This window comes from Siphateles boraxobius, unplaced genomic scaffold (genome assembly GCF_051911475.1).
Source record: "Siphateles boraxobius isolate OS27281-9 unplaced genomic scaffold, OSU_SipBor_1 8, whole genome shotgun sequence".
Lineage (NCBI taxonomy): Eukaryota > Metazoa > Chordata > Actinopteri > Cypriniformes > Leuciscidae > Siphateles > Siphateles boraxobius.
Genome location: NW_027509208.1, coordinates 34,615,515 through 34,641,294, shown reverse-complemented (window position 1 = coordinate 34,641,294; position 25,780 = coordinate 34,615,515). Strand labels below are relative to the sequence as shown.

The window sequence follows — 25,780 nt, the reverse complement described above, 5'->3', positions numbered from 1 at the left end:
CAGCAAATCACAGAAGTGTTATATCCCATAGATAAATGCAGATGCATGCAAGTGCAACGGGTTGTAGTTGTGCTTATTCAAGTGCCACATTCTCAGAGAAGCTTCTGTTCTTCCCTTTAGCTTGATCCACAGCATTGCAACCCGTGTTATTAAACTAGCCCACGCCAAGTCTAGTCTTGCCCTGGCCCCCGCCTTGGTGGAGACGTACAGCCGCCTGCTGGTCTACATGGAGATCGAGTCCCTCGGCATTAAAGGCTTCATCAGTAAGTCTGATGCACACGTAACAGATGTTTCTGATTTCCTGTCCTTTGGTCCTTGTCCTTTGATGTGACTGTGTGTTTCTCTGACCCTCCACTAGGTCAGCTTCTGCCGAACGTGTTCAAGTCTCACGCGTGGGGGATCCTGCACACGCTGCTGGAGATGTTCAGTTACCGCATGCACCACATTCAGCCTCATTACCGAGTGCAGCTCCTGTCACACCTTCACTCGCTCGCCGCCGTTCCACAGACCAACCAGAACCAGCTGCACCTCTGGTTAGACTCCGCACACACACACACCAACACTGGTTAGACTCCGTCCACAAACACTCACACCAACACTGGTTAGACTCCGCCCACACACTGACACCAACACTGGCTAGACTCCGCCCACACACTGGCACCAACACTGGCTAGACTCCGCCCATACACTGGCACCAACACTGGCTAGACTCCACCCACACACTCACCAACACGGGTTAGACTCCGCCCACACACTCACACCAACACTGGTTAGACTCAGCCCACACACTCACACCAACACTGCTTAGACTCCGCCCACACACTCACACCAACACTGGCTGATTCCACCCACACACTCACAACACTGGTTAGACTCCGCCCACACACACCAACACTGGTTAGACTCCGCCCACACACTTACACCAACACTGGCTAGACTCCGCCCACACACTCACACCAACACTGGTTAGACTCTGCCCACACACTCACACCAGCACTGGTTAGACACCACCCACACACTCACACAACACTGGTTAGACTCCGCCCACACACTCACACCAACACTGGCTAGACTCCGCCCACATACACTCACACCAACACTGGTTAGACTCCGCCCACACACACTCACACCAAAACTGCTTACTCCACCCACTCACTCACACCAACACTGGCTAGACTCCGCACACACACTCACACCAACACTGGCTAGATTCCACCCACACACTCACAACACTGGTTAGACTCCGCCCACACACTCACACCAACATCTGGTTAGACTCTGCCCACACACTCACACCAACACTGGCTAGACTCCGCCCACACACTCACAGCAACACTGGTTAGACTCTGCCCACACACTCACCAGCACTGGTTAGACACCGCCCACACACTCACACAACACTGGCTAGACTCCGCCCACACACTCACACCAACACTGGCTAGACTCCGCCCACACACACTCACACCAACACTACTTCATGCTTCAAGCTAGAGACCCGCGCGGGATGGATTTTTCTCCCACAAAAATATTACCTTCTCCAACATTCATGTTTTGTCCACCTCCTGCCCGCAAAAAAAGTAAAAATAGATTTTTTTTCTGTACGTCCATGAAATAGGCTACTTTTAAGTTAGCGTATGTCTCGCCACAATCTGCACATCAGCATAAATGCTCCTGATAAATTACTTATTAAAGCATCAAGATTTACAAATTACTGTTAATTTAACATAAAACCAAGCATAGGCTACTGCGTGCATGCTTTGACATGACAGAATGCGTGCAAAGTGCCCTCCCTTAATAATTCCTAAAAAGCAGACATCAGTTCATCGCAATCTCACAAATCTCAGTCATTATCAATGAAGCTGACTGCACAATGAATCTTTCATAATATCTACTCTTTGTTCGTAAAAATCAGAGGATTTGTCAGCATGCAGAATTCAGCACTGAACAAAAAGTCAGTTTTGAGCGGTGAGGGTATTCTTAAATGCATCTGATAGGCCATTGCGTTCAAGAAATCAACACATAGTTAGGTCTGTGATTGGATACATTGTTCAGCGCTGCAAACATGTTATAAATAGAAACTCTGTCCTGTAAATCGTTTTTATTTTGTTTTAGTTGTTCTTGTTGCTTTTGTGCAACAGATGAATAACAACGTTATTCGTTAAATAACGTTAATTCATGCATTTATTAACAATGAGCAATTCATCATAAAAACAATGCAAAATATAACTTCACTTTTAGTTCAAATTAGTGCAGATTCATTAAGTGCAGATTCATTAAATATGAACAGATACAACTTTTGATTTTAAAAATGTATTAGTAAATGTTGGAATTAACATTAATATTAATAAATGTTTTAGAAGTATTTGACATACTAAATGTTAAAGGTGCTCAAAGCGATGTCACGCGTTTTTTAGGCCAAAACATTTTTTGTCACATACAACAAACATCTCCTCACTATCCGCTAGCTGCCTGTCCCCTGAACACACTGTAAAAAAACACAGTCTCTGCAGACACCCCAGTCTCCACAAACGGTCACAAAAACAAACTGGGCTTAACCGCACCACGAAACATAACAAACTGTTCCAGCCAATAACCGATAAGAAGGGTTTGGGGGTGCAGTTTGGGGGGTTAGTGCGTGGATGAGGAGGAGGGAGGGTCTAGCTAGCCTTCGTTTTGTTTGACAATACTTTAAACGTCAACAAGAAGTGATGTCACCCGACATCGCTTAGAGCACCTTTAAATGGGGTAAACTCATGTTAACAAAGTAACCTTATTTTGAAGTGTTACCATTTAGTTTTCTCCCGATGTTGTACTGAAAACATATCCAACTGTGACTTCTAAACCAAGGTGTGAACCGTATTATGCTTTTTAGTGTACTATTACACTCCTATGTCTTAAAAATGTTAAATTCATTTTTTCGTGGAAAAGTCCAATCAAACAACGAGGTAAGAAATATAAGTCACGGATGATATTGCATCTGTATGAAACTGAAATGTAGATTTAAGCACATTACATTATGAGATACAGCATGCTCTGTACACTGCATGTATTATATACAGCTGTGGTAGGTGGTGTCGTCTCACTGTGTGTGTGTGTGTGTGTGTGTGTGTGTGTGTGTGTGTGTGTGTGTGTGTGTGTGTGTGTGTGTGTGTGTGTGTGTGTGTGTGTGTGTGTGCAGTGTGGAGAGCACGGCTCTGAGGCTCATCACGGCTCTGGGGAGTTCAGAGGTTCAGCCTCAGTTCACACGCTTCCTCAACGACCCTAAAACTGTGCTGTCGGCGGAGTCCGAGGAGCTGAACCGAGCGCTCATCCTCACGCTGGCTCGAGCCACACACGTCACAGGTACTCACACCAGCAACGAACTCCACTCATGATGATACACACGTCACAGGTACTCACACCAGCAACACACTCCACTCATGATGATACACACGTCACAGGTACTCACACCAGCAACACACTCCACTCATGATGATACACACGTCACAGGTACTCACATCAGCAACGAACTCCACTCATTATGATACACACGTCACAGGTACTCACACCAGCAACGAACTCCACTCATTATGATACACACGTCACAGGTACTCACACCAGCAACGAACTCCACTCATGATGATACACACGTCACAGGTACTCACACCAGCAACACACTCCACTCATGATGATACACACGTCACAGGTACTCACACCAGCAACACGCTTCACTCATGATGATACACATGCCACAGGTCCTCACACCAGCAACACACTCCACTCATGATGATACACACGTCACAGGTACTCACACCAGCAACGAACTCCACTCATGATGATACACACGTCACAGGTACTCACACCAGCAACACACTCCACTCATGATGATACACACGTCACAGGTACTCACACCAGCAACACGCTTCACTCATGATGATACACATGCCACAGGTACTCACACCAGCAACACACTCCACTCATGATGATACACACGCCACAGGTACTCACACAAGCAACACACTCCACTCATGATGATACACACGTCACAGGTACTCACACCAGCAACACACTCCACTCATGATGATACACACGTCACAGGTACTCACACCAGCAACACACTCCACTCATGATGATACACACGTCACAGGTACTCACACCAGCAACACACTCCACTCATGATGATACACACGTCACAGGTACTCACACCAGCAACACACTCCACTCATGATGATACACACGTCACAGGTACTCACACCAGCAACACACTCCACTCATGATGATACACACGCCACAGGTACTCACACCAGCAACACACTCCACTCATGATGATACACACGTCACAGGTACTCACACCAGCAACACACTCCACTCATGATGATACACACGTCACAGGTACTCACACCAGCAACACACTCCACTCATGATGATACACACGTCACAGGTACTCACACCAGCAACACACTCCACTCATGATGATACACACATCACAGGTACTCACCACCAACACACCCCACTCATGATGATATATCACTGTTTGTGCGGCCAATAGTCTCAATCATTCGCTTTCTGTCATTTAGCAATTGATATGCAGGGGTCATTCTATAATTTGGGGTACATTTCATGTCCAGTTATGATAATTATATTTTTTCTAACTATTTTCTTCAGAAATATAATATTTTATCCAGTAAGAGAATGCATAGAATAATCTGACACCAAGTTTTTATGCACCGTTTTTTAGTTTGCTTGAAATTTCTTTGTGCAGATTTCTTCACTGGCTCGGACTCTATTCAGGGCACCTGGTGTAAAGACATCCTGCAGACCATCATGAACTTCACACCTCATAACTGGGCCTCTCACACACTCAGCTGTTTCCCTGCTCCACTGCAGGTACTCTCTCACACACTCTCACACACTCTCACACACACACACACACACACACACACACACACACACACACACACACACACACACACACACACACACACACACACACACACACACACACACACACACACACACACACACACACACACACACACACACACACACACACACACACACACACACACACACACACATACATACATACATACATACATACATACATACATACATACATACACACACACACACACACACACACACACTCAGCTGCTTCCCTGCTCCACTGCAGGTACACATTCACACTCACTCTGACACACACTTACACACAGACTCTCACTCACTTCACTTTAGTTTTTTCCCGACACATTCATAATTATTACCTTTCCCGGTGTGCTGTGGCAAGTTTTTTGGGATCATTATTCTGGTTTAGTTTGAATAATATAATGTAGAATAATGTTAGTAATGTTACATATAACACTCTTTCTCAGCCCTGAAACTCAAACCATTTTCCGATGCCCCACAGTATATATTTCAGTAATTTAATTAATATCATAAATGTGCAGCTAGTCGAGTAATGGCTCAAATGAACCACTACAAGTTGGGAAGTGCCCAGCTTTACAGTCATAGCTCTTGGAGTGACGGGGCCTTTAATCCGATTAACAATTACTTGAGTTCTCTGTTGTGTTCATCCTCCAGGCGTTCTTCAAGCTGAATAATGTTCCTCAGGAGAGCCGCTTTAACCTGAAGAAGAACGTGGAGGAGGAGTACCGCAAGTGGAAGTCCATGACCAACGAGAACGACATCATCACGCATTTCTCCATGCAGGGCTCTCCGCCGCTGTTCCTGTGTCTGCTGTGGAAAATGCTTCTGGAGACCGACCACATCAACCAGATCGGCTTCAGGTGCGAGACACACGCATCATCTGTCCGCTTAGTCATTCAGCACACGCTTTCATCTGAAAGAAGATATTATTCACACTATTCGCACTATACATTGCCATGTTTGCTAGAGAGCTAGATTAGGGAACCAGCACGAGTGTGGAATAGGTGTGTATTCCTGAAAGCTGTGATGGTGTCAGCAGTTCAGGTGGAGGTGTGCAGCTCGTTCTACCAGAGAGGAACAGAGAAGGTAAAGGGTCTGGAAAGTAGGCCATTACAGGCCTACCATTACAGATGTGCAAAACTTTCGCGTTTTCTTTTTTCTTAATGTCGATAAAAAAACGAGTGCGAAATGACAGTGTTTCCATTAACCGATGTTATGTAACTAAAACGTCATATTTTCCTCTCGCGATCAGTCATTCCAAAAGTCATTTCAACGCATGTTGGTAGGTTTACGGATATCTCAGCCACCGCTCTAGCCATTATTTTTAATGGAAGGAGACGTAGGCGTGTTATTCAAGATTAATGGCAAGGAAAGACCCTTATACCTGTGAGAGGCTCATATGAGGTGTTTCTCCCTCATATCTACTTCAAAGGGATAGTTCGCAAAAATTACAATTCTGTCAGTATTTACTCACCCTCATGTTGTTCCAACCACGTAAGACTATCGTTCATCTTCGCAACACAAATTAAGATATTTTTGATTAAAGCTGAGAGCTGGATCATTCCTCCATAGGCTTCTAAGGGATTGAAACTTGCCAGCCCCGGAAAGTTATTAAAGACATCGTTAAAATAGTCCAAGTGACTACAGTGTCTCAATCTTAAGTTTATCAAGCGACGAGAATACTTTTTGTGCAAAAAAAACTAAAATAACGACTTTATTTCAACTATTCATTTCCTTCTCTGTGGGCCTCGAGTCAGTTCACTAGTGTAATAGCGTAAGCTTCTGTTGTTGTACGTCACACGCATCACCCACATGACCAGCATCGGCCAATAGTGTGCCTACGTGTGACGTAGCTCTACGCAATCACATTACGTTAACTGACTAGAGGCCCACAGCGAAGGAAATGAATAGTTAAAATAAAGTCGTTATTTTTGTTTGTTTTTGCGCACAAAAAGTATTCTTGTCGCTTGATAAACTTAAGATTGAGCCACTGTATTCACTTGGGCTGTTTTAACGATGTCTTTAATAACTCTTCGGGTCAATCCCTTAAGAAGCCTATGGAGGAGTGAGCCAGCTCTCAGATTTCATCAAATATCTTAATTCGTGTTGCGAAGATGAACGAAGGTCTTACGGTGTTGGAACAACATGAGGGTGAGTAAATACTGACAGAATTATTATTTTTTTCGGTGAACTATCCCTTTAAGCTCTTGATCAATTGTGGCATTTCTTTGTTGTTTAGAATCCAGTATAAATAAAAAAGGTAATTGCATGATATAAACTCACAAACACGCAATTCTGACTTTATATCTCACAATTCTGAGAAATAAAGTCAGAATTGCGAGATGTAAACTCGCAATTGTGAGATAAAATGTCGCAATTATTATTTAAATTGTTTTATTCTGTGTCAGAAACCAGCTTCCATACTTTTGACTACTAGTGATGGGAGAAAAAAAAGCGATTCTCCAGTTCATCTCGACTCTTTCTTTAATGATTCTGAATTGATTGTTTAGAATTGTAGAATCAGTTCTAGGTGTAACTTTTAACCGCAGTTGCGTGAAGGCTCTTATGACAGACAGCTGTTTGCTTCCTGCTAATTACACACACACACACACACACACACACACACACACACACACACACACACACACACACACACACACACACACACACACACACACAGAATAAAACTCAAGCGAATTTCAAGTGTGCAGTCAGATCAGTATTTATCTGGCACAAAACCATGTGCATTTCAGTTAGTGAGCAGCTTTAAACCTGATCTACAATAAACATAACTTTTTTTTTTTTTTTTTTTTTTTTATCAGAACAAGGTACATTGAAAGTATACCGTGACATAAACACTATTGAAGGCCTTGCTTTTTCAAAATTTTCACCCACAAATTCCCATCCTAACACAACTTTCCCCCAAAAAAAAAAAAAAAAAAATCAATGGTTGGGGGTTGTTTAATAATCAAATTATTTTAAAGAGGGAGGAGTATATTCTTCTCAAAATAGTTTATTAAAGGGTCCCATGTTTTGTAAAATGTTCTGGTTGATCCCCTGAGAAAATATTTAATTTTTTCAGTTTTCAGAAACATCATTAGATCACTAAGCCATGCTGACATAGTAGGTGGATTGTGTGATTTCCACTCTAGGAGAATTCTTCTTCTAGCTATTAATGTGGCAAAAGCCAGGGCATTCTCTTTATTTTTAGCTATTTGGAAGTCGTCGCCTCTAACTCCAAACAAAGCCATTATTGGGTTAGGGTGAATATTTAATTAAAAAGCTGAGTTTAAAATCTCAAAGACTGAAATCCAAAATTGTCTCAGTTTAGGACATGACCAAAACATATGGGTTAGATCTCCCTTTGATGCCTTGCAGCGGTCACACGTTTCCTCCATATTTGGGTACATTTTAGCCAATTTTGTTTTACTATAATGAATACGGTAGAGAACTTTCATTTGAATCAGATTGAGTCTTGCACAAGATGAAGTCCCATTTACTCGATCAACAGCTCTAACCCAGGTGTCTTCAGATATGTCGATTCCTAACTCTCCTATCCATTCTGTTTTGATCTTTTCTATTGATACATTTTGGAACGACATGATCAGGTTGTATATTTTTGAAATGGATCCCTTAAGGTGCGAAGGGACCCTCAGAACTAAATCTAAATGCGACTCAGAGGGCAATTGTGGAAACACAGAGCAGTGGGCTTGGATAAAGTGGCGAACCTGAAGAAATCGAAAAAAATCTGAGTTTTGAAGACTAAATGTTTTAACAAGGTCATTGTAACTAGCAAAATTATTATCAATAAAAAAGTCACTACATTTAACTAGGCCTAGGTGCTGCCATTGCTTGAAAGTAGAATCTAGCTTGGCAGCTGGGAAAAGATGATTATTACATATGGGGCTTTCCAAGGAAAAATCTGTGAGTTGAAATGCTTGTCTAAACTGGTTATATACTTTGAGAGTCGAAATTACAACTGGACTTGAGGAGAATTGCGATGGTGAGAATGGTAACTTCATTGTAATCAGCACAGCAAGTGATGTTGACTCGCATGATTTAGCTTCTGCTGCACACCAGTCTGTATGTGGAGACTGGAACCAATAAACGACTTTTTGTAAATTTGCTGCCCAATAATAATTTAACAAATTCGGGAGAGCCAATCCTCCATCCTTTTTTGGTCTCTCAAGAAGCTCTCTACGTATTCTTGGTTTTTTGCCACCCCAAATAAATGAAGACATCAGCCTATTAATTGACTGAAAAAAGGACTTTGGCAGGAAAATTGGAAGACTCTGAAACAAATACAATAATCTGGGTAGCACATTCATTTTAACACAATTGGTTTTACCAGCTAGAGACAAATATATAACACTCCATCGTTGGAAGTCAGATTCAAGTTTTTTAAGTATGGGGCTGTAATTTGCTTTAAACAGATCAGTGTATGAACGAGTAATATTAATTCCTAAGTATTTAAATACTGATTTTGATATGCAAAAGGGCAAGTCTGTATCCATAATCTGATCTGCCAAATGGTTTATAGGGAAGCATATACTTTTAGAAAAGTTTAGTTTATAACCTGAAAAGACCCCGTAGTCTTTAAATATCTTCACAATCTGAGAGGCACATGACAGCGGATTAGTTATATATAACAATAGATCGTCAGCATATAAAGAAACTTTATACTCGACATTCATTCTTTTAATACCACTAATAGACTGTGAGGTTCTAATTACTGATGATAGTGGCTCTATAGCCAAAACAAATAGTAAAGGGCTAAGGGGACAACCTTGCCGTGTACCTCTAGACAGAGAGAAATATTGTGAGCATATTTTATTTGTGACTACAGCTGCCCTTGGTTGATGATAAAGCAGGCGAATCCAAGAAGTGAATTTTGAACCGAATCCAAATTTGTCTAATACTGCAAATAGATAGTTCCATTCAACTCTATCAAATGCTTTCTCTGCGTCCAGAGAAATAATCACTTCAGGACTTTCCTCAGACGCAGATGAATGCACAACATTAAGAAGTTTTCGAATATTAATGAAAGAGTGACGTCCCTTAATGAAGCCCGTCTGTTCTTGTGAAATAACGTCTGGAATTATATGCTCTATTCTAGAGGCCAATAATTTAGATAAAATTTTAACATCCACATTTAATAAGGAAATCGGTCTATAGGAACTAAAATCCAGGGGGTCTTTATCTGGTTTCAGGAGCACCGTGATATGGGCCTGTGTAAGACTTGATGGCAATGTTGACTGTTCGAGAGAATTATTGAACATACTGAGAAGTAAATGAGACAGTTTTGAAGAGAATTTTTTATAAAACTCGACGGGAAATCCGTCCGGTCCCGGGGCTTTACCGCTCTGCATGGCTTTGATTGAGTCTTCTATCTCTTGAAGTTGTAAAGGTTTATCCAGATTACTCTTTTGATCTTGTTTAACTGAAGGTAAGTTTACATTAGCCAGGAATGTTGACATAAGAGTGTCGTCCTGTGGAAATTCGGAAGTATACAAATCTGAGTAGAATTTTTGAAAAGTAGAATTAATTTCTTGAGGATCCAATGTAATTTCTTGGCAAGTTTTCCTAATCTTGGGAATAAGCTGGGATGTTGATTTAATTTTTAACTGTTGGGCGAGAAGACGACCTGCCTTTTCTCCATGTTCATAAAACCTAGCACGGGCAAAAACCAAATCACGCTCTGTTTTTTCTGTCGATAATAAATCATATCGTGTCTTAAGGCTCAGTTTTTCTCTATGTAGTTCTGGTGTTGGAGCCATAGCATATTGGTGATCAATTTTCTGTATAGATTCAATAAGTTTCTCCTGTGTTTGTTTCTTTACTTTATTACGTGAGGCGGAGTACGATATTATTTCTCCCCTTATTACAACCTTGAATGTCTCCCATAATAATGATGGTGATATAGAGTCTGTTTTATTAACTAGTAGAAAGTTGTCAATCGCGCTAGATATGAATTCGCAAAAGGTTACATCTGAAATTAAAGTTGTGTTCAGTCTCCACACAGGCTGCGATGGGTAATTATAAGAAAAACAAATATCAAGAATGACGGGGGCATGGTCTGATTCAACAATAGCAGAGTATTCTACCTGTTTTATTGAGGGGATAAGTCTTTTATCAGTAAAAAAATAATCTATCCTTGAATAAGTCTGGTGGACATGTGAAAAGCAAGAGAATTCTTTTTTATCAGGAAATAAAAACCTCCATGGATCCACACAACCAATTTGTGTCATATAACCCGCAAGAATCTGAGACATTTTTAAAAGGGGTACTGTTTTAGGGTTGGAGCGATCCATAGTTGTATCAATCACACAATTCATATCTCCACCAAATATAAGATGGTAAGTGTTTAAATCCGGTAACAAGGAAAATATTTTTTTAACAAAGTTAACATCATCCCAATTGGGTGCGTTAACACTGACCAGAACTACTGGAACATTGAAGAGATGACCAGATACAATAACGTACCGTCCTTGGGGATCTGAAATCGTTCCAGATGCAGTAAACTGTATTCTTTTGTGAATAATGATTGATGCTCCCCTAGCCCTATGGTTAAAATTCGAGTGGTAGACCTTGCCGACCCAAGTTTTCCTCAGTCGGTTATGATCTTCCGTACGTAGGTGCGTTTCCTGTAGAAAGGCTATTTCTGTATTTAATCTCTTCAAATGTGTAAATATGCGAGTTCTTTTCACTGGTCCGTTTAAACCTCTAACATTCCAACTAACAAAGCGCACAGCTGACCCTCCAGTACTTGTCACCTTATTACCAGTAATTACCATTATTTATCAATAGTTATCTGTGTGCCCAAATATCGTATACACTCGTAAAGATGTATATTCTGTCTGTGGTTGACGTCCCATGGAAAATGCAGGGGAGAGAAAAAGAAAAGAAAAAAAAAGGAGAGAAAGAGAAAAAAAAAAACGCAAATGGTCAATAAACATAACTTATACAACTAATTGTATTTAGTGTTACTTTAGTGTGTGTTCCTGGACATTGTCTGGTGTTTTTGTTCACATATCATCGGACGGTGGTCTCAGATCTGCCTTTACAAGCACAATAAGTGTCCTTTGTCCACAGCGGCTATCTGTCTCTCTTTGAATGGTTGTTAGTTTGTTGTGCATCATTTGAAGTGTGTGTGTGTGTGTGGTGCAGCTGCTCTCGGCCGTATAAAGGCTACTTGTGCTGGGCTGAATGCAGCAGTCCTGTGTGATCCACTTTAATCTCCAGTCACGAGCTCTCCGTCATTACTGCAGCAGAGCAGAGGCACAGATGTGTAGAAGAGCTTTCTGACATCTCTGCCTCTCTCAGAGCAATCAAAGGCTGCAGGAAACACCATATTAAATCACTGGACAGGCAGTAAACAATCTCAGCATTCAAATGCTAGTTCAGAAAAAACGCTTATGTAATCGCTCATTCTTATTCTCTGCCTCTTCTGCTGTACTGCCGGTTTGTTCTCTCCCTTGAGCCAATGTTTCCCTCGTGCTGTGTTGAAAATCCTGTATGTAATTTGGTGTTCCAGGTCAAAAATGACTGGCCTTTTAAATCTCTGGTCATGCTATATTATCACAAAATATTGGATTCAATCTTTTTGACAACTTGTTTACTATTAATAGCACAGGTTTTTGATTGGAAGTGATCGATCATAGTCCATTGATCACTCAAGCTTATTCACCTAAAAAAAACCTCATAAGCTTTGATCAATAAGGCCTACAATCAATCAGCTTAAAAGCAGTTGTATTAACTTAGTGTTTTAAAATCTAGTTTGACCAACTAGCAGTTAACCAAGGGATAATTAGTCTTACTTTTCCAATTCAAATTATACCAAAATAACCTTTTACTTAAATGTCTGTTAATACTTTTATTATGTGTTATGATATAATATATGATTGATTATTAATAAGAAGTCGATTTTTTAATTTTGCAGTAAAATAGTATGTATTACTGCAAAAATAAGATATTTCTTTATCAATTTAATGAAATAATATTTTTAATAGTAGCAATTTGGGTAAGGTTTTCCTTCTTTTTTGTCTCAAGCTGATCACATGCCTGCTAAATGGACAAATGAGAATCCCATTGAAGTCATTGCAGTGTTCACAGTGTTGCTTGATTTAATTTCCCATCAAAAGCATTGATTATTGAATGTGTCAGCAATGAGTTTTTCTGTTCAGTTCAGTTAGAGTTGTTGTTCTGGTTGTGAATGTTTCACGATGTGTACATCTAATTTTTCCATCATCACTGTTGTTGTGTTTGGACTAGAGTTGGTGTGTTTTTGTTAGGTTCAGTGGCAGGTATTCCTGTGTCTCGTGTGTGTTTTCAGTGTCTCTGAAACGCTCTCGCCCTACAGAAGTCCCTGACTCTCGCATGTCTTCGTGTCGGTGTTCTCCGACTCCTGCTGTCTGATGTTCCTCTCTCTCTCTGTGCTGCTAGCTCTTCACAGTAGCTTTGCTGTCAGGTTTCTCTGAGCCGGGTCTACAGAAGCCTGTGTTTATACGGGAATCCTCACTTTTGCTCTGAGCTTTTGGGATGTGAAACGCACTTTTTTCCCTTTCTCTCAAAGCTCTTTAATACAAACAGAAACTAGATTTCTCTAGCAGTATGTGGAGTATCAACAAGCGCGCCTTAAACCTGTCTGTCTCACATGGGTTTGGTCACATGGTCGTTGAGTGGATTAACCCTGTAGAGCCTGACATATGATATAATAGTCAGAGAAATCATGTTTGTTTGTTTTTTTAATGGAAGAGTTTGTTGCACTGTTAGAAAAACCGTGATGTCACCGTCCAGCTCAGTTCAGTTCTCATATAATGGTGTCAATGCAGATCAATAATAATGTTGAATATTAAATTAAATGTAGTTTAAATATAGTGTGTATATACCTATATGATATAATGATAATATGGAGGGAAAAATACCTCAATGAAATACTGATCACTTCTACTGTAAATCAATGAGATCATTATAACAGTATAGCAGATACTTGCATGAAATGCATGTAAATATCAAGATGTGCCAAAAATGTCTGAGTAAGATGATATTTAAATGCTTATTTTTACGATTGAAACTCTGTAGTTTTAAAACATATAATGCAATGCAATACAATGATGATTGACAGATGAACAAATAAACCTTCCTCAAAAGCCTGATGATCATTTATTTTTCTAATAAATGATGTCTGGATAATCAAGTAAACCTCAGTCGCTTCAGTCCAGTTGAAATATTACTAACAATATCAAAGTTATTCTTGCGTTTCCTTGATAAATCAGGTCAGATTTGACACGTGAAGCTCGAACTGAAGGAGCACGTTTGTACAGTTACACTGAAAGACTTTTACTGGATAAAGCGATAACAATCACTGTGATGTGATTTTTAGACTCCTACAGCTTACATTCCATCTTTCTCAGATAGATCTTCGCTTTGATTTTTACTTTTTTTATGCAGCACACCAACAAATCTGACTGCGAGGACGCCAAACAGGAAATTGAGTCATATTAATTTTAATATGCAAACCTTAACCTATTGAAGTTTAGCAGCTAAACTACCCAAATTCTGTCATCAGATGGACTCTAGCGTGATGATGCCGAACATGTTCTGCTGCATGTTAATGGTTTTCTGTCTTCCCCCCTCCTCAGGGTGCTGGAGCGCATCGGGGCGCGGGCGCTGGTGGCCCACGTCAGGACGTTTGCAGACTTCCTGGTGTACGAATTCTCCACGTCAGCGGGGGGGCAGCAGCTGAACAAGTGTATCGAGATTCTCAACGATATGGTGTGGAAGTACAACATCGTGACCCTGGACAGACTCATCCTCTGCCTGGTGAGCCCTGGCCCTCCTCCTGTCCCACTGCATCACTCTTCACTCGTCCCTGAGAATATTGGCTGTCAAATAACTCAAAACAACACTGTAATTAGGGTTGAGAATCGTAAGAAATTTTCCAGTTCCGATTACGGTTCCGCCAAACAATTACGGTTTCGGTTCCGGTTCCCATTCAATAAAAATGATTAAAATAACTAATAGAAAATAGTATTAAGGGGAAAATGCACAATCCTTTTTGTGTTTAATTCTTATACTTGTCAAATGAGTTTAAAAGACTGGTAATGTCAACAAATCCAAAATATTATTTAGCAATTTTTGCAAAAATAATACATTTTTCTGAAGGAAAATAAACATTTCTGTATTCTCTAGGATAATTTGGGACCTCTCCTATAGCTTATTGTATCTCCAGCAGTATTCTGGAGAATACCCTCTCAGAAGGGGTAAACACACATGTAAGATCCAGACAGGTGAAACATAATATTTTTTAAATCAATTTGAATGATTGATTAATAAAGACTTCACTTGTTTCGTTACTGGATGAATCAGTGCTCTAGCAGTTAATAAACAGAACTGAATGCGTCTTGCGGAAGGACATTGTAGCCGGAGCTACTTCTCTCTGTTTATGTCTATTCATAACGGTGATTCACGCAGGCACTGTGCTACTCCGCAGCCGACCCGATCGGTGTAAAGTAGTCCGAGTCTCAACACTTTATTACAGACTTACCGCAGTGATTCAGGATAAGACAAACACGGTTTGAAAAAAGCCATTCATGATGTGCCTGCATTATATACATTTTGTAAATTCATAAAAAAGCATAAAAAAGTTACAAACTGCAGCTTTAACAGTCGTCTGTATGAACGTTTTGAAGCATCAGATGTAATCGATACACTCGTTATTTGAAAGGAGCGACTTTCAAAAGGTGATAGGTCCGTAGGCCCTGGGCCTGCTCTGTTTTGGTTGCTACCGTAGACATGTTTATACTATGTTTATACTATGTATAAACTTTTATCTCAGTACTTCTGTGATCATTTGAATATTTGTAACACAGAAATATCGATAGGCTATTGTGTGGTTGAAAAGACTGTGAAAGTAAAGCTGTTTCATATTGATGACTGCTCTCTCGTCAACGACAGCGCAAACAGATTTGAATGTTCCGGTGTGAAGTTTTTGTCATTTAGGAATAATATTATCGCGTGGGTGTTTGAATCTAGATCGTTTAAAGATTAATCGTGCAGCTCTATTGTCTTTATATCATTGTAGTATGTATTACTGAGCATCAGCTTTTAAATCAGAGACTGTATATTCAAATCTTTCCTGAAGTCGGTTTGTAAGACTGCCAAAGTGCTTTAATTACATGTAATCATTGTAAAAAATTAGTATGTTTATATCTCCAGTGAATCCGCTGCACTTCAGTGGCTACGTTTACATGCAACCAAATAATCCGTTAGTAATCGCATTACCGGCTCAATCGGACTGAAAAGCCTTCATGTAAAAACCTTAATCGATCTGAGTGAGCTCGATACGAATGAATTTCGATCCGATTGAAAGGTTCTAAGATTATTTCTTTTTCTAATCAGATCGAGAGAACATGTAAAACACTTGATCGATTTGAAAACCGAAACTGAAAGGACTGCGCATGTGCAATGACGTTGAAAAAAACGTAATGACTTATGACGCGCAGAACAAGCTGTTGTTCCTGTTGAATAAAGAGTCATATAAACGAGTGTCCCGTCATCCTAAACTTCTCCTTTCACTGCGTCTGTGAAGTGGAGCAGGACAACGGCCCACCAGTCCTTGTTTCAGACTCTCATCCACAGACGACTGGTTTTGGCCATTTTTACTGTGTGATCATTATAAGCAGCGGCACAACTGTTCATATGCTCATGTCTCCAAATTATGACCAGAAACGGATATTAAGTCTGTTTAAAAAAATAAAAGTGGGAAACTCTGTATATTCGTGCAGTGTGCGCATGTCAAAAAATCTATTCAGTTTTGAAGCTTGTTACATATACACGCACACACCAACCCGATCACATTTTTAGCGTTCATGTAAACTACGTTCGGATTAATCAATCGGAATTAATTCAGTCCGATTGAAGTAAAAGTTGTGCATGTAAACATTGCCTTTGTTGTATTTACTGTTTGACTCATGGATTTATTGGCTTGTTACTGCAACATGGGAGAAGAGCTACATGTGAAACATTATCTGTGTGTGAGAAACGAACAGAAACAGCCTCGGGATCGTTCTTCTCATTTGCTGATCACTGAGCTTCCCGCTGCACTGAACATGGTCCATGTATCAGTCCTGATCGAGCGGTGCCTTCACTGACACTGACAGAGACCTGTGGCGCCTTTGTGCTTTACAGCCCGTCTGAAGCCTTCACTGCACACACACCCTGCTTCTTCACTGATGAGGAAATCACACGTTTTATGTAAGCAATAGGATACGAGAGGCTGTGCTGTATCATGAATAAGTGCATTATTATCCACGATATAGCACCAGCCTCGAGTACCTTATTGCTTTTATAAAACAGTTACCACACAATACAAATATTATGGCCAAGAAAACCTATCAATGCCACTTTCATGAAGTAAAATCACTAAGCCTTCCTTCCGCTGGATAAAAATAGTTCCTGACCATGAACAGCAACAGAGTTACATTATTTCTCCATTAGACGGCGGCAAAGACTGTCTTTATGAGTGAGTCTGTCAGTAGAGAAGACTTTTATATTGAAAGAACTGAAACTTGTGAACACGGAGAAGCAAGACACAACTGACTAGTGTGTTAGGTTACGGGAAAACCTCTTAACGGATAAAAGAACAAGATATCGGAACGGACATTCAAACTGATTTTTTATTATGAATATAGGACTGACCTGAAGGAAAATGCTATATCTACTGTAAATGATGGTACAATCACTCACTCGACCTCTAACAATACTCTATCAGCTTCAATGAACAATATCAATGAGAACAAACATATGTTTACGTTGCTAAGATTGGTTGCTAGGGGTGTTGTGTAGAAATACATTGACTGTTTTACACAACGGTTCTAAGTCGTGCTTTATCATTAATTAAACACAGCTATTGACCAATCAGAATCAAGGACTGGAACTAACAGTTTTATAATAATACACACACACACTGGAAAACATTTCCTGAGAGCTCTACTGTCTCAACATGCTACACTAAACAAACATTTCTAAGCACTCGCCGTGGCACTGAACGTTGTGTGTGTTCATGCAGGCGATGAGGAGTCACGAGGGGAACGAGGCTCAGGTCTGCTACTTCATCATACAACTGCTCCTCCTCAAACCCAACGACTTCCGCAACCGCGTGAGTGACTTTGTGAAGGAGAACGCTCCAGAACACTGGCTGCAGAGCGACTGGCACACCAAACACATGACCTACCACAAGGTACCGCAACACACAACCTGCTACACGCTAACAACACGCACCAAACAAATGACCTGCTGCACACTAACAACACGCACCAAACACATGACCTGCTGCACGCTAACAACACACACACCAAACACATGACCTACCACGAGGTACCGCAACACACAACCTGCTACACGCTAACAACACGCACCAAACAAATGACCTGCTGCACACTAACAACACGCACCAAACACATGACCTGCTGCACGCTAACAACACGCACCAAACACATGACCTGCTGCACGCTAACAACACACACACCAAACACATGACCTACCACGAGGTACCGCAACACACAACCTGCTGCACACTAACAACACGCACCAAACAAATGACCTGCTGCACGCTAACAACACACACACCAAACACATGACCTGCTGCATGCTAACAACACACACACCAAACACATGACCTACCACAAGGTACCAGCAACACACAACCTGCTACACGCTAACAACACACACCAAACACATGACCTGCTACACGCTAACAACACGCACCAAACAATTGACCTACCACAAGGTACCAGCAACACACTAACAATACACACCAAACACTTGACCTACCACAAGGTAGCAAGCACAACCTGCTACATGTTAACAACACACTGAAAACAGCCTGCTACACGCTAACAATATACAACAAAAACAACCTGATACATTTTACACGCTAACACACAGAACACATAACCTGCTACACGTTAACACAACAAACACACAACCTGCAACTTGTTAACTACTTGCACCAAAAACAACCTTTTACATGTTAACAAAACACAATGAACACAGCTTGGTACACATTAACAATACTCACCAAACACACAACTTGTTACACACTAACAACACACAGAACAGTCAAGAAACTGTCAAGAAATGCACAAAACCTGCTAAATTGTCTTATTATTATCAGCAACATCCCATAAAATATCAAGATATCTTTTTTGTCAATATCTCACAGCCCTAGTGGTTTACTGTTTGTTTCGCCATTAGAATATGGAATATTCGCAACTGGAATATACAGTTGTGTTTAGCACATTTATTTGCTAAGCAACGCTAACAAAACTCTGAATAACTTTCAAAGATTTGATGCCATTAAGCTCACAAGCTTTCACTAATCCAGGGAAGTTTCTTCCTCATTCATCATTTCTGGCAACAGGCAACTTTTTCAATCATATACATTCAATTTCTATTAACCTGACTGTACTGTGGTTGAGTTACTGTCTTTAATGTCCTTCATGCTCAAACTACCGCTTGCTTATTCAATCAGTGTAAATAAACATTTGTTTTAATTTGACCTGCCAAGTTAAATAATGAAACGCACAGCGAACGCTGGCTACCCCAGAGACGGTGTACGGTTCAGCAGCCGTATGTCTCTCACAGATGTACGTTACATATGGATTTGTGTATAATTCTATTGTTGACCTTTAGAGATGAAAAAGAAAACCATTTTAGTTCAGGATATTCAGCAAAATATCAAGTTTGATGAGTGTCTGAAATGTCATAAACACAGTTATTATCCCCCATCTTTATTTCTTTGTGGCATTTTAAGTAGAGATTGACCTCAGATTGCCATGACATTTCTTCTTGTGTGTATCTGTGCTGAATGGCAAACAAAACATAATTCAGCACACAGTTTGATCCGAGCCGAACCCCACCATAAGACTAAAGCCAACATGTGACCACTCTGAGTTTAGAAAGAGACATAGTCTTGAGATTCTTGGTAACGTCCCCGACTGCTGTTTTTTAACATGCGGTAAAGCTGTTATCTACTGCGCTTTATACAATACAGATTGTTTTCAAATAAGTTGCACGGTAATAATCAGGAATCAATGATGCATAATTAAATATGAGACAAATTCAAATTCAGCTATAAAGCAGCTCTTAAAAGACAATAGTGTCATTATTCAGTTCAGTGTAACTGTGTGAAGTTCATCAATTATGAGTTCAATGTATCTATAAGCAGTTTTACATAAGACAATAGTGTTATTCACTTTGAGTCGGTTTACTGTTAATTCAATTGACACAGTCGACACAGCTATAAAGAAGCTCTGCAGAAAACAGGGATGTGATCATCCAGCCTAATTCAGTTCAAGTGTGGTTCTCATCCAGTAGTGTCAGTGCAGGCATATCATTTAGCCAGAAGCCGGCCCATTGAGTCTGGGTCGGAAGGCGTTATGATGGTTGTGTTGGTGACGAGCTCCTCCGCTGTGGTCCCTGCAGAAGTATCCCGAGAAGCTGTACTTCGAAGGCCTGGCGGAGCAGGTCAACCCTCCCATTCAGCTGCAGTCCCAGTACCTGCCCATCTACTTCGGGAACGTGTGCCTGCGCTTCCTTCCGGTGTTCGACATCGTCATCCATCGCTTCCTGGAGCTGCTGCCCGTGTCCAAGTCTCTGGAGACGCTGCTCGATCACCTGGGCGGGCTCTACAAGTTTCACGGTGAGAGGCAGGAAGGCTAGTGAATCTCACGCAGGGAATTAAATTTATTTAGGAGGACCTGTTCTGCTTTTTTCCATCTTTCTATAGTGTGTAATGTTGCCGTTTGAGCATGAAAACGAGAGTTCTTCTCTATATCAGTGTCAGTGTTTCTGAACTCCTGAAACACCTCCATTGTAGTCTTGAGTTTCTTCCGGGAACGAACACGTCACAATATTCCTCATTATAATAATTAATACGCAGAATAAAAGAGGCTGAGCCTGGTTGAGCAGTGTGTTAAACTCGGGGTTATGGTAAGAGCGGGACATTTCCCAAACACACTCGAAGCTCTTGACCAATCACAACACACTGCTCCAGCCGACCAATCAGAGCACAGTTTGCTTTTCAGAAGGAGGGACTTCATAGAGACAGCAACTAAACAGAGCATTACTGACAGACTGGGAAGAGAGGAGCTGCAACAATGGAGAATATGGGGAAATAATCAACATTCAAGCAGGAAAGCCTGCTCTTATAGAGACCAGAAACAACATCAAGACTTTGAAAAAGGGCATAATAGGTCCTCTTTAATATATTTAAGTCCCCCTGTAGTCAATCATTGTATCCCTTAAAACTCATCTTTGATCGCTCAACACCCTTGCCTCATTTAGTATGAATATGCAGATGAGCCCCGCCTCCACTCACTCACAGCAGCTCAGAGATCCACTTGTTGACGATTACACGTTGATCTGATGGGTTGAAATCGCTGGTGTTTCTGACGCCACAAACTACCTTGTAACCAGTGTTTTTGAGACTGTCTTTGGTTCACTGCAGTTTTATGGTGTTGACATGGTGTTGACTTGTGAATTTACACATTGTTTGTCTTTAAGAATATTAAAAACACCACTTAGACATATAAACAACATTAAAAACTTAATTTTCGCCACAGGCGGATTTTAAGATTGCAAACTCTAAATTAAAATTGTAAATTTTCAAAAATCAAAATCAAGATGTAAACTGCAGCCCCCCCCCCCCCCCCCAATAAGTTATATAATATTTTTCTTAATGAAGAATACAGTTTTTGAATTGTGATTTATTAATTTGATAATTAAATATTTAATTAATGATTACTTTTTTTTTGCTTTTACTTTTTTACCATAAAACCTTTGACATGCAGATCGTCCGGTGACGTACCTGTACAACACGCTGCATTATTACGAGAGACACCTACGAGATCGCACCAACCTGAAGAGGAAGCTGGTCCACGCCATCATGAGCTCGCTCAAGGACAACCGCACCCCCGGCTGGTGTCTCAGCGAGACCTACCTGAAGTGTGGAATGAACCCCCGGGAGGACAACATCTGGATCCCTGACGACACCTACTACTGCAAACTCATCGGGCGGCTGGTGGATAATATCCTTTCCTGAGTGCAACACAGTCAGCGCCATCACAATAATACATTTAAGAGATACAGGGATGGGATTTTTCCCCCATATTTCCAGTCTAAGATGTGTATGACCCATGAGAATTGTGTCAATCTGAGAGAAAAAAAATTAGTTAGGGGGTTGTGAGTGCATGAACGGCCAAAAGTGATTACTTAACAAACCACAAAATACTGTGTTTTCAAATTCCTGTATTTATTTGATATGGTTGCATTGCTTCCAACTGCTGTGTTTGGGGAAGCCTTAGCATCTCAGTCAGGGTCCAACATTTACACTCGCGAGCCACTGAATCAGGATAAAAATCAGCGTTCGCGAGTATATGTAGCCGCGTAACTCACCAGTTGGCTGGTAACTTTATATATTTTTACAATGTATGGTTGAGAGAACATGATTCGGACTAGTGTGATTATCTCATATTAATATACATATACATAATTAAAATACTCTATACAGTAATTTATATAAAGCAGGTTATGATATGGTCTTTTTGGTGTCTGTTTCAGTCGATTATATAACATGTTCGGTACCAGCCATCTTCCCAAATTTGTCAATTTGGAGAAAAAACAAGTTAAAGTTTTCTGAAGGCTCCAAAACAAAATCACTAAACAAACTATCCCTGATAATAACACCAAATTTGGCACTCACCAAGTCAAAACCAAATATCTATAGAAAAAATATACATTCAACTTTTTTTCCCACAATTATTTGATTAGCATTAATGAAACAGACAGCCTATATATTCAGACCTACTGTAACGCACGGATCTAATATAATGTTACACATCAGATGATTTTCCCCAACAGTTAACTAAACATTTATTTAATTATGGTAAGATAATTTTTGCGTGAATACTTGCCAAGACAGATATTTTGAAATACTTTAATTCTGTGTATGTGTCTATATCGAGATCATCAATCTGCGCACACATCGGATTTATATAAAAAGGTCTGAGATATCCATCCCATACCATCTTCCTGTCCCAATAAGAAATATGTCAAGACAGGAAAGAGTCCCACTCAAGCATATGCTCTTTAGAGTGTGTCTAGTGTATGAGTTAGTCTAGCAGAAGAGTGAGGATGAAGTTTATATCGTCTCCTTAACCAAGGGCACCCATGGCAGGGAAGTCCCCGGGGCCGTTCCCCAACTGCGACTGGCGCTTCAATGAGTTCCCCAACCCGGCGGCGCACGCGCTGCACGTCACTTGTGTGGAGCTCATGGCTCTGGCTGTGCCCGGCAAAGACGTGGGCAACGCCCTGCTCAATGTGGTGCTCAAGAGGTCAGAGGTCATGACACATGAGACACATGTTCGTTCATACAGTGCTGTGTGTTGAAGTATGGGTTTGATGTGTGATAAATGTGTGTTTTGCAGCCAGCCGCTGGTTCCCCGTGAGAACGTCACGGCCTGGATGAATGCGATTGGACTGGTCATCACTGCTCTGCCTGTACGTACACAGTCTTTATCTTCCTCTCTGTCGCTCTTTCTCTCATACAGCACCTAGTGAACAGTAACTCAGTGACAGTAACAGTAACTGTGGAATGATGATGTAGACTCGCCATTGGGCCGCTTGGGTTAGGTGCAGCGTTTGGGACCACAATTGTTCATGGCAGTGCTACTTTAGTATAATTTAGATACTATTACAGTGTTTTCCATACATTGATTTATCTGTGGTGGCCCTCCACATATAGATTTTAGTGGTTCCCTTTCATTTACTGGACAATGGCGGCCTGAAAATATATTTAAACTTCTCATAATAACATAAAAACAAAAAACATGATCATATCCATGATCAGTTATTAAATTATATTCCCTTTAATTGAGCTGAGAATCCCTACAAACAATAGAATGAATTTGAACGACCAACTTTAGTCATCTGAAGTTCAAATGAAGAGTACATACCTGCGTTCATCAACTGGCAAATAAAATGCTTTTTAAAAACCACAGCAAGTCCTCCATCACGGCCCACAAGTCTTGGCGTGCTGAGAGCAGAAACGACAATTGAAGCAGAGGCAGAGGCTCGCGGCAGCAACTTCAGGTGCATGGCACACACACCGCGCCCAATGGTAGGGTTTCTCCAAGGCAGAGGGACCAGAGTCCTAGGGACATCAGGGAAAACAAAACGAAGACAAGGGGGTTGTGAGTCACCGTCAAAAAGTCCCATCTTCAGGAGTTTCGATGCACCTGCCTCCCTGCCCTTTTTCCTCGCCTTCTCCGCCGCTTCTTTGCGTGTCGCATTAGGCCTTCTCCATTCCGCATACAGGCAACAGGTGCAGGCAGACATATGAACGGGGCTGATAACGCACTCCAGGTACATACGCCACCGCACTCCACCATGGAGGATCGAATCTGAAGCATTGTGTGACGATCATACACCCATGCAGTAGACATAACATTTGTGGACAAACTTAACAACAATACAGCACAGAAAATGAATAAAACGAAAAATAAAAGTGCGCGCTATGCTCACGCGTTCAGCTCCGCGTCTCAGTTCACAGTGGATAAATGCAGTGAAGTCCATCTGTGCATGTGCTGAGTTTATCGTGCATTTGAGAACGCAGTTACGCATTATTTGCTCATCTGTATATTTGACAATTACAGGAATTCACTAGATTTGTAATGAGACGCGTTTGTAAACATGTTTTCCGTCAAAATAAAAGCTCACGACACGTGTCACTCGTATGGGTTGGAGCTCTTCATTTTGAACTCTCAAAGTACACCAGATTGATAAATTATTTTTTTTTAAATTCAATTATAGTTTTTATTAATTATTATTTTAGCTAGTTATTTTAAGACATCAAGTTAAACTAATTGAAACTGAAAAATGTTGCATGGCAACTAGCTGAAATAAAGTAAGTTTATTTTTTTCAGTTAACACTTATTTTATTTTAAAAAATGATGGGATTTGAAGCCTTAATTATCTTTCCAACTCCAAATTGTAACATTTGGTTTCAGTGTCTGTTCCAAGGACTTTTAGTTTGTATTTCCTTTGTTTTGTTCCTGTTACCTTTGTTCTAGTCACCAGTTCGGAATTGCAGACTGTTTGAGTAGGCACTACATTTGTATTTACTTCTGATCCATTAAAAAAGTACTCACTATGTAATATTAATAATATGTGTAGTATGAATGAAATTCGGACGTACTACATCCAGCATGTTGTTACTGTCACGTGACCTATCAGCATCAGTTGCGTTGCTTTACTTCCATTCACAACTCTCCCGTGGCCTCATGGGATGTTTAAGGGTCCAACGAATGCACACTTCAGAATTTTGGTGGTGTATTAGTAGGTCTATTGTTACTAGGTATTGTTACTACTGTCAAATACTAAGTATTCAGACAAACTACTCTTTTGTCGTACTGTTTTTCGCATACTGTATAGTAGAGAATATTCTATTCCAGACGCAGCGATTGTCTTGGTTACTGGTTATGTTATTTACCTGTGTGTAGCGAAATTAAAGGATCAGGGAAGGAGAAGGCGGGAACCGGCGAACGATCAAACACTTTTATAAATAAACAAACACAAAACGGAAATTAAAGCGGCAGTCGTCCGTGAGGGAGACATAAACAAGACATAACATAAATGGTCCAGGCCTGGTCCTCTCTCGTCCTTCACTGTTGACGCTCCTCCTTTTATGCTTCCGAAGCTCGAGACCGTGTGAAGCTCATTATCTCTCACGCCACTGGCCTCGTCCCGCTTGCCACACTGTTTCTTGAGTTTCTCGTTATCCTGTGTATTTATTGCCCTTGGTTTGGTTCTCTTG

General features: G+C 40.8%; 1 protein-coding gene across 3 annotated transcripts in view; it reads left to right on the top strand.

Annotated features, from left to right (window-relative positions):
* Window positions 1–25,780, top strand: part of med23 (mediator complex subunit 23) — an 86,376-nt gene that overhangs the window by 44,819 nt on the left and 15,777 nt on the right. For all 3 annotated transcript variants that reach the window (XM_077220326.1, XM_077220325.1, XM_077220327.1), the window contains 11 exons: window positions 121–263; window positions 359–533; window positions 3,179–3,342; window positions 4,742–4,866; window positions 5,560–5,765; window positions 14,547–14,727; window positions 17,975–18,145; window positions 20,392–20,608; window positions 21,759–21,995; window positions 23,135–23,300; window positions 23,394–23,466. In XM_077220326.1, coding sequence (XP_077076441.1) covers window positions 121–263; window positions 359–533; window positions 3,179–3,342; window positions 4,742–4,866; window positions 5,560–5,765; window positions 14,547–14,727; window positions 17,975–18,145; window positions 20,392–20,608; window positions 21,759–21,995; window positions 23,135–23,300; window positions 23,394–23,466 — 1,858 coding nt within the window. The remainder of the gene's footprint in view (window positions 1–120; window positions 264–358; window positions 534–3,178; window positions 3,343–4,741; window positions 4,867–5,559; window positions 5,766–14,546; window positions 14,728–17,974; window positions 18,146–20,391; window positions 20,609–21,758; window positions 21,996–23,134; window positions 23,301–23,393; window positions 23,467–25,780) is intronic.